Consider the following 9,843-nt stretch of genomic DNA (forward strand, 5'->3'; position numbering starts at 1 on the left):
ATATATCTTTTGAAATGTAACTATTTTTAAGAACATTCTATATTTTGTTTAAAATGTAGCCACTCTATTTATGAATAAAAACCCCAAATACTAAATTAATTACAATGCAACTGGTACTCCTGAAGCATCTTCCAAACTGGACTCTTTTCTATTATTTGGGCTTTTGTCATTGCCATTTTGTAACGAATATCATCTGCTCGTGGCCTGGAAGTTACCTTAGAGGAAAGAAAAATATTATGAGTACCATAGTAACTCTTGGGAAATAGAATACTTAACATGTTATTTTTCAAACAGTACAAATGTAAAATTATTCAGCAGTGAAATGTGAACCATGTTTTCTGAAGTAGATATTCAGGAATGATGTACACAGAGGTGATTTGCTGTATCCCTTTAGGTGCAAGACCAGCATTGCATCTGAGTGTCTGGACAGTATTTCAACAGGAGCTGGGAGTGGCAGCTCAGGCTTAGCTGGATGCTATTGCTCCCTTGGCCACAGCTGTTAACCTGGGGCAAAAAAAAGTTCATTTTTGAGGCCCTATACCAGATAAGAATTCTCTGGTAAAATACGAGCTCATTAAACTGGCTTTGCACTAGATCAGTAAGAAATAATGTAATGGCAACCGATCGATTTGTGGTGTGTAATATCATCAATTCTTATGGGGCTCCCCTGTTGAAATCTGGTGTAAACATTCTGCACAAGTAGAAAAGCAAATTCAAGTTTATAGGATCAGCAGTAATCGTAAAAGCTTTTAGGTTAATGCTGTATTAAGAGACTGGGCCAGACATCCGTAGATTCCATAAAAAGTTTAAATACAATGTTCAACATTGTCATAAGTATTTAATGACTTTTGCCATATAAAAAATGAGATGTAGCTTACTTTTAAAATGATGAACACTCTACATAGGTTAATCCTTATTATTTTGAGGTGCCCACTTCAGGAAAGGATGAAATGTAAGTTCATATTTGATTTCTAACATGTCATTCAACCTGCTCTTTTTATTTTTGTACATGGAATGGTGCCAGTATTGTTATAGTTAGTATCTAAGTTAGAATTTTCATAGAAAAATGTTCTTTAAAGAGGTTCAATAAACAGATTTAATGAATAATGTATTGATTCATATAGGATATGTTGCAGATACACAGATGAATTACACTTACTAAGCTGTAGAAATAATGTACTAGTATTATTATGATTAAGAATCCACAAGTAACTAGAAGTTTCAGATCAGCATTTTTAAGAAGTCGTCATTACATATTTAGATCTCATGCTGGTTCTGCACTAGTAAGATATGCTAACTTAACAGTGGTAAGAGCCCAGTTAGCTCTTAAATATCTAATTTGTCTTCATAGATGCTATTAAGAGCTTTTAAAGTTACCTTTAACAATAGTTTAAAGACTCAGTCCTACCTCAGTGTATTACATCAATTGTGGTCAATATGACCCAGAAAGTTCCATTAAGGAAAAATATCTTACAGTTCTTGGCTCTTCCTGGCTAATATACTTCTGAAGAGCTAATATTTTTAAGTATATGCAACAAGACTTACCTTAGCTATAGTCAACATTAACTTAACAGTTTCAGCGGTATTATGAACTGGTATTATACGTAAGTTACTGCCCAGGAATCTGCACATCAAAATCAATTAAGGTTAAGGTTACTTTTAGAATGCACATTTACTTTGTTATGCCAAAATACTCAAAAAGCATTCCCACAGGATGTAAACAACTTCCTACTGTGCCTTCACCACGAGTACACAGAAGGTCACTTTGACCTTTAAAGACAACGGGAGAGCTCGTGCTGTTTGCAGAACCATCTGTCCCATTTCTGTACCACTTGCTTAGGTAGGATTCGGAAGGGCTCATTTCTTTTTCTAGGGCTCTCTGACAATCAGTCAATCAACACTGCTGAAGTATGTGTGCATTCAGAGAGCTAAACCCTCTTCTGCTGTATTCTTGATGACTGTCCAGTCTCAGTGCCAGTAAAAAAGTGTTTGTTTGGGTTTTTTTATGGCTTTGGAAGAGCACAGGGAAGTATCTAAAACCACTGTGCTAAAAATACTTCAGACTTTAAACTAAATCTTTGTAGTATACTATCTAAATATAGCAATCTGTACATCAGATGTGATTAAGATAATGGGATAATTCTGCTAAGAATTTCATGTAAAGACTTGTTTATTCCAATAATTAAACCTAAAATTCATTCTCTTTCTATAAATAATGTTATTCCTATGCATTCATTCCTGAGCGTGGAATCTGAAGATCTAAAATACTGGCATTGGTTGTCATTCAGTGCAGTTATGCAAGAGAGAGATTAAAGCTTAGGCAAGTGCAGAGCCACTTTCCTTAAGACTTGTATCGTGGTGTAACAATGTCAACAAAGTTAGCATTGCTGCCATTTTTCTGTGTTAGAGCTAAACCATGGTAAGGACTTAACAACCAAGAAGGAGGAATTTTAAATAATCAGAAATTTAATCCAAACAAAGTGCCCAGCTGCTCAATTGTGTACTCCCTGGTGACCTCCCCTCGTGACCACCACCTGTCCTTCCCCTCCATCTGTTGGAGGGCTGGGGCTCATTCACACCAACACCCAGGCTGGTTCCATAGCTGAACTTGGCTGCCCGTTCTTCTAATTAGCACAAAGAGATGTTACAGGCAGTGCCCTTCCCTAGGAGTAGGTACACGGGTCACTGTTGAGTTTGGCTAAAATCTGATGCAGAAACTGTGGTTTGATTTACATTTAGGGATTAGGGAAATGCAATTTTGCGAATACTAACAATGGGCTAAGCAAAGTGTTAATGAAGGAACTGCAACAAAGAAACAACTACATGTATTTAACTCCATCTCTGAAAATCCATTCCTGTCAATAGTTTTGCTTCCAATTACAGCAGGTCTGCATTTAGTTTGTATTTTATTCATTTGATCAATGGGCAGAACACTGGACATTAGAACACAAGGCTGGTCTTTGCTCCAAGGTGTTTAAAAATTAACATACAGATTTACTGAGGATATTAGTGGTATGCTCATTTGAGCTGTGATAATAAAGATTGCTTTTCTCCTCCTTCCGCCGTGATACACACAACCCTACATAAAGTGTTCATGGTGTTGAACAACAATCCTATAATGTTCTTGTTAATAATTAAAAAAACCACCTTCCCAACTGCAACAAAATCATAGATGAGCAGAAACAAACAGTAATACAGGAAGACATAAAAATTTCAGTGGATTGTGTTTATTAACAAATCAAACAGGTGACCTGCAATTCGAGAGAATAGGGCAAAAGTTTTAACCCCACCAATGCAAAAGCTCTGTCAGCAATTCACATACAATAGCAGAACTCCAAGCTGCCAGGTAGTAACAAAGCATATGCATCTAAAATACAGTTGTGCCATCAACAACAATTTGCTATGGCCTGCAATGACAAAACGATTCTTTTTGTTTTAATAAAATTACTGACTTGCCAAATGTAATATTTCAAGACATCACATTTGTTAGTGATCAACACGTGCACAAAGTCTGTTGTACATAACCACAAAGCAGATTGAGAATTAGCATTGCCATCAGCTGAATAACATGTTCTTGCTGAATGGTGGCAGATCTTTTAAGACCTCTTATGAAAATTTATGGAATTTTCACAAATGGGTAATAGATTTCCTACTTTTCATCCCATACACACTGCTGCTCATCAGCATTTGGCAGTGTGCCCAGAATTTAACGAAACTGGTACTAGTTTCAAGGAGGTAAAAATCAAAGACTGCATTAGAATAGTCACTTCTTTGATGTCAAGAGTGCAAAGCAACTGCAGTTAGGACTGCTGTACCTACCAGAAAAGAGTTTTGACTACAAGTATGGAGCACAGTCTGATAGCTTGTCAGCAGGTATGTACTGAAACATGCATGCTTTCAGGCTTCATTAGAAACTACAGATAAAGTTTTAATGCCTAGTTTTGTACTTTTGATGTAAAATAACATTGGTTATTTCAATTGTTCCAGCTCTGTATAATAGGCACTTCTAAGTAAACGGATTTTAAAAGCTGGTAAAGAATCTGTACTTCACCATAAGGCCTTTTCTCATGAAGGAAACTTGCCTGTTCTGTTTTGAAAATGAGCATTAAAAGATGCTGACAGAGCTAAAAAAATGGTCTAATTTTCCATTCAAGAAAAAACTTTAAAAATAATTATATTACATAGCCCTAAAGTGACTGAAAGGGATGTTATTTGCTGTGTTTTAAGGAATGTTCCCTTTCGTTACCTATTATGTCTGATTTATTCATTTGGTATTCTTTTCATTTGCATTAATAAACATAGGCTTTAAATAATTTTCCAGTGCACTAGCAAAATAAAATTAATATTTCTGAAAATAATTCCTAAAATAACATTCCCGAACCTTGGACTGCTACTTCATTTCCTCCTAGCAATAAAAATGTTGGTTTGATGTTGAAATCATACCTTCTCTGAATCCTAAACATGACCTTCCATTCTTCTGGTCCATGCAGAGCAGCTGACAAAACCAAAAAACTGTTCCGATGAATGTTTATGAACTTCTGAATTCTTCTGAAAAACTGTTCTTCACCTGTCTTTAGCAAGTCTTGAGTGTCTGCCAGTATAAATGCAACACCTATTGAAGAAATGGGTATAAACATATATGTCATGGCAGTAACATGATTAAGTTCTTACCACAAACCAGCTAGCACAATTCTTATTCGAACGTTGGTTTAAAAGGCAATGAAACAAAACACGTGAATGAATTTACGCATCTTGACAGTGAAATGCAATCAGGAGCTTTCGCCAGTGATGACTGGTATTTTTAAGATAAAACCACAAATAACTAAGAAGTTGTTTTCAACCATAACATCAAAACCCCAACTGTTCAATGCACTCGAAGTACAGACGCTGAGTGCCTTTGAAAGCACATGCTTCAAACAGCTGCTACAGTGGAATGAATTTAGGGTAGATGCAAAGACTGACTGAAGAGCTCAGCAAGTCCGTTTCTAAATGAGATAAAAAACCACACCTGTAACATCCTAAGTAAGATAAACTGACATGAATAATGAAATTATAACCCGTAAAGTAAGTTATTCTGAAAGGGAAAGTCAGGAAGGCTGAGGTTTAGGAGGCTTAACAAGCGGGGATACAAAAGACTAGGCCAATGTGTGCCTCGTTAATCCTTATAGTTCAGGAAAGCTTCAGCTTAAGATCTCGTCTACCTGTCTAAAGCATCTTCTGCTCTAAAAAGGAAGGACAGATACTTCATGTCTGCAGTTTCAGTGATTTCCTAGTCAAAGCTACTCAAAGAATCCTTTCCTTGACCAACGAATGTTTCATCCTCCAAGTTCTCTGCTCTGTCCTCTGATTTATCTGCAATCACAGCCCAGCTCCTTCCACTACCACACGACATGCCAGCAAGGCAGCTTTTATTCGCTTTAGTGTACCCTACAACAGGGCCTGATCTTGTACCTCATTAGAGCCTATGAATTTAAAAATGTAAACTTCAAAGTACTGTACCAGAAAGAGAAAAAATCACGGATCCGGTTTCCACTGAATCTGAATATCGGACTCGGTGGTGTTGCCTCTGTAGAATTGTAGAAATTTCATGATTCTAAATAAATTTTAAAAGGTTATTTTTAAAATAGGTTTTTAGCCAACAAGTTAGATAGAAATATTCTTAAAGCACTGTATGAACCATTATAGATAGAACTTTAGCCTCATTGTTTAAAAAATATTTTTATTCCACTTGCAATAAAATGCTAATTAAACTTTTAAAGTTAATTAAATTTTGGAATATTTGCACTGGAAGTTATCTAACATTGAAGGACAATTTTGTATGCATACATGCAGTTTGCCACAGGGAACTCTTGCATAATACATAAAGATCAAACATTTTACAGTCTATTTTTGTAAGACGTGCTAAGGAGAAGTGAGGAACATACAGCAGTGTGTTCCTATGACTGGTTAATTAGACTGCGTTATTTTCACAGCTGTCAGCATTTCATTTGGAAGATGGTTCAAAAACCTGTATGGGACATGATTTTCTTTAAAGCTTGTCAACAGAATGCAGTCAACTCTGGAAAACTAGAATGCGGCACTATGCAACCTGATCATCTGCAGAACTGAGTGGTTTATGTTTTCCAGCCTGCAAAAAGCATTTCTGCAGTATGTTCTACAGAAGCTGCTCAAACACACACATTTGAAAGATTAAATCACAGAATCCTTTTTAACTAATAACATGTTCTCTAACCTATCCATTTAAAATGTAGCCAACCTGCCTATGTTGCGCAGTGTCATGATTTAGTGGAATAGTACAAAATAGAGTCAGAATAGCAAGTGAACCCTGAAGGAGACAGTAACCAGAAACGTTACACTTTCAACTGCTCTGGAAAGGGAAGATTTGATGGTAGCTGCTTATGAGGTATAACTACAATTTTGGAGAAACTCTCTGCTTCAAAGCCACTGCTAACAATGAATTGTTTAATACACAACTATAAATAACAGCTATAAAAAAAGGATAGGTGCACAGGGAAAAGAGAAAGCTCATAACCAACACTGAGACAAAGCAATGCCTTTGTAGAAGAAAAGCCATCTCAGATTTGCATTCAGCTGTTTCTGTATCTCTGCTCACTAGGAGCCCTTCCCAACAGCAGCAGTTTTGAGTAGAGCTGGGGCTCTCATTAACAGGAGCCAGTTATGCTGGTACAGCTGAGATCACTGCCCTCTGATACCTCTCACCATACTACAGATTAAATTGCTCTTGAAGTAGTGCCCAAACTGGAACAGTTTACAGGCTGTTGTTCCACAACAAGCAGGCAAATAAGAACAGGCCGTAAACTGTAGCAATCAAGGAATTACTTTAACACCATTCACCCTTCTATACAGCAGAGATGGGGTGATAACCTTGTTATCCAAGCTAGCTAAGCTATCCTGGCCTGTTAATCAAAGCCCCCTTGCCTCTAAATTCTCTCCAGCTGGCACTGAATTGGTCTCAGCTGCAGGAACTAATTACCAGGTCCTTGACATGCCCTGTCACTTGACTGAGGAACACGGTCCAGGCTTCTGATATTAATGATATAAATACATATCAGTATCTGTAAGGCTCACTATTTTAAACTGAACTGCACACTTATTGAGTAATAATCTACCCCAACATTGATACTGTATGGTAGAAAATAAACTGTTTAGGGAGAAGTTCAGAAAATTAAAAACATTTCTGATGGAATTATTCATAGTCCTAACTGAAAGTAGCATCAGCACAGTGCAAAAAAGATGAGTCAGGAGGACAATCCTAAAGCAGCAGAACTCAGAATAGCAGGTGGCAGGAATACTAAATAGGTACAGAAGTAGCTAGGAAAAAAAACACACACACAAAAAGAACCAGTACTGTAACAGAAACGACTTCAAACTAACGTCACAGTTTTATCCTCAAAAAACTATATTAATTGACATTGCATAAACTATTTCCACATCTATTAATAGAATACAGAGAATGCTTCTTTCAGCGTTTCGTAGTGAGTCAGATTCTGCTCTTGACAAGTGGTATTGTACCTGCAGAGCTGTACTGATAATGACTGTTGTTATCCATCTTGACTGTTCCTGCCCACCACTTTCTGTCATTTTTTCGACTGTTTAATGGCTTTGCAGTGAAATCTCAGCTGCCACCTTCTGAAAAGCTTGGAAAAAGAAAGATGACAAATACTACCTGCCAATTTAAAAGGCAAAATGTTTAAGGCACATTAAACCATTAAAGATCGGATTAAAAACAGGCACTATCCAGTTCTCTAAAATGTATACTGGTGCCCACTACCACTGAACTAATTTAAGATGGCAATTAGATACCTAAAGGGTTTTAAACAATCTGCATCTAAGAGGCCTTCCTCTGTAAGGCCTAACAGGGAGGACAGCATAATGAATCAATGACTTCAGAAGAACATTTCTAAAAGCATTTAAACCCGCTAAAGGAACATTTGCTCAGCTTTCAAAGGACACGTTTGTCACGGTGGGCCTTTCACGCTCAGACCCTTTTGGGCAGCCCGCCCTGGGCGTCCTGCCCAGCCTGGCGCGGCCACCGTGCTGCAGGCCTGAGCACCAGCTCCTTCTCATGGCCGTTTGCGTTTCCCTCCTCAGAACACACTCCCGGATCCCCAGCTCGGCAGGGATCTTTCCTCCCACGAGGCTCCCGCGGGGCAGCGAGGAGCTGAGGCGGCGGTGGGCTGGAGGCCGGGCCGGGCCTCGCGTCCCTGCGGCGCCCGTCCCGGGACCCGCGCCTCCTTCCCGCGGCCCTCAGGAGGAACCGCGGCTGCTCCTCAGCGGGGCCGGGTGGCAGCTGAAGCCAGCCTCACCTCACAGGTGTGACGGACCGGGACATAGCACCAACAGCTCCCAATAACTACTTACTGCCGAGAAAGCAGCCCAGGCCTCGGCGGGGAGCGGGGAGGCCGCAGCCGGTTGTGTCTCCTCAGCCCGCTCGGTGCTGCGGAGAGGCCTTGGGAGCGGCCCCTGAGAAACTTCCAGAAACCTGGCGTAGGCCTGAGAGCCTGCGGCCCGACCAGTGTGCGCTCTGTGATGTTTTTATACTGTAGCAAGGACAAGAACGTGGAAGGACACCAGGCGGAACAAGTGGGTGCAATAAACAGTGATGGTAAGAAGTCTGCACAGGAAAAAAAAATCCTGAGGGAGTGTTTTTTAAAGGACAGCTAATTCTGCAGCTGTTTCTGGGGAAGAGTATTCCAAATTATTTTCTATGACATTCTAAATATAGAAGTTAGTACAAAAATGTGAAAGCAAGAAACGGCACCGCTTTCAGTGAAAGAGAAATAGAACGTTGGAGCTGCTTTTCTTTTGTCACAAAAGAGGAAACAGTACTTCTTTTACATAGTAAAGAAGAGCTGGAGTACATTACAAGTACTGAAAAAGCGCACTGATTTCCCAGCTCTGCTCTTCCCCCACTATGTGAATCCGGACTTCTGTCTACCTACTGAAACCAGTATTTTCACTGAAAATCTGAGATTGTAGTAAAAGCTTTTCCTTTTTAAGCTCTTTTTAGAGCATTTTAAAATAGAAGAAAGTGACCTAATGTACATATTAAAAACGATACATTTAAATAGCAAATTGTCTGGCTTGCTTAGAAATAATTAGATGTTTTAGTGACTTAAAGATGACTCTTCTTCTTTTTGTTTCAGACAATCATGAAGTGGATTCACATCTGATTTCCTGCTTCTGTTGGTCAAGTGCACCTGAGTTACAGTTACCCCTCACTGCAAGGGTATGGAAATGTTGTGCTACTTTTAATCGTAAGTCAAATATTTCTAATACTGAATTTTAAAATTTCAGTGGAGTGAAAATGTGGAAGTCAGCGAATTAAAGGAAAATAATGGATGTATGAAGTATCCTGACTCTGGTGTGCTGAAGAGCGGTGACAGGACCAACAAACTGTGAAGCTGTTTCCTGTAACACGGTGGAGCCACATGCTCTGACAGCATACAAAAATCAGGGAGTTAAGAACCTCGGGAATTATTTTAAAATACAATTACAAAATAATAAGGCAGTTTTATGGTGAGGATTGATGATTCCGCTGACATTGCTGATGTTGAATTCATGCACGCTATGAATGAATGTATGTTTTGGTAGAGAAATCCCAGCAGTAAAGACTAGGAACTGCTTGGTGGTAGTGGTTGTGCTTGATTTATAACACCATAGTGTATCTGAATTCATATTTTGGAATATGTCTAACATGCACATGCATTAATTGAATTACAATAATTCAGATGGAGAAAAAATAATAGGAGGGAATAGAATGGAATAAAAAGATGATTCACAATGTAAATATCTTTAACAGGTGAGTTGATTTTTGTTTCC

The 9,843-nt window shown here is 38.7% G+C and overlaps 1 protein-coding gene across 1 annotated transcript; it reads right to left on the bottom strand.

The window, feature by feature from the left end:
- Positions 1-64: 64 nt before the first annotated feature.
- Positions 65-7,602, bottom strand: CZH1orf146 (chromosome Z C1orf146 homolog). Its single transcript, XM_065657404.1, has 5 exons — positions 7,534-7,602; positions 5,500-5,593; positions 4,444-4,612; positions 1,546-1,624; positions 65-215 (listed from the first exon to the last, which is right to left on the bottom strand). The coding sequence occupies exons 1-5, from the start codon at positions 7,600-7,602 to the stop codon at positions 96-98; spliced, it is 531 nt and encodes a 176-aa protein (XP_065513476.1). The 3' UTR covers positions 65-95.
- Positions 7,603-9,843: the final 2,241 nt, after the last annotated feature.

This window comes from Caloenas nicobarica, chromosome Z, assembly GCF_036013445.1.
Source record: "Caloenas nicobarica isolate bCalNic1 chromosome Z, bCalNic1.hap1, whole genome shotgun sequence".
NCBI lineage: Eukaryota > Metazoa > Chordata > Aves > Columbiformes > Columbidae > Caloenas > Caloenas nicobarica.

What these genes read in the sequence shown, in the direction of transcription:
- CZH1orf146 (XM_065657404.1), bottom strand. Translation starts at nt 7,602, where the DNA reads ATGACAGAAAGTGGTGGGCAGGAACAGTCAAGATGGATAACAACAGTC. An exon ending in TTATCAGTACAGCTCTGCAG is followed by an intron (nt 5,594 to 7,533) that starts GTACAATACCAC and finishes AAATTTATTTAG; the next exon opens with AATCATGAAATTTCTACAAT. An exon ending in CGTGATTTTTTCTCTTTCTG is followed by an intron (nt 4,613 to 5,499) that starts GTACAGTACTTT and finishes TTTCTTCAATAG; the next exon opens with GTGTTGCATTTATACTGGCA.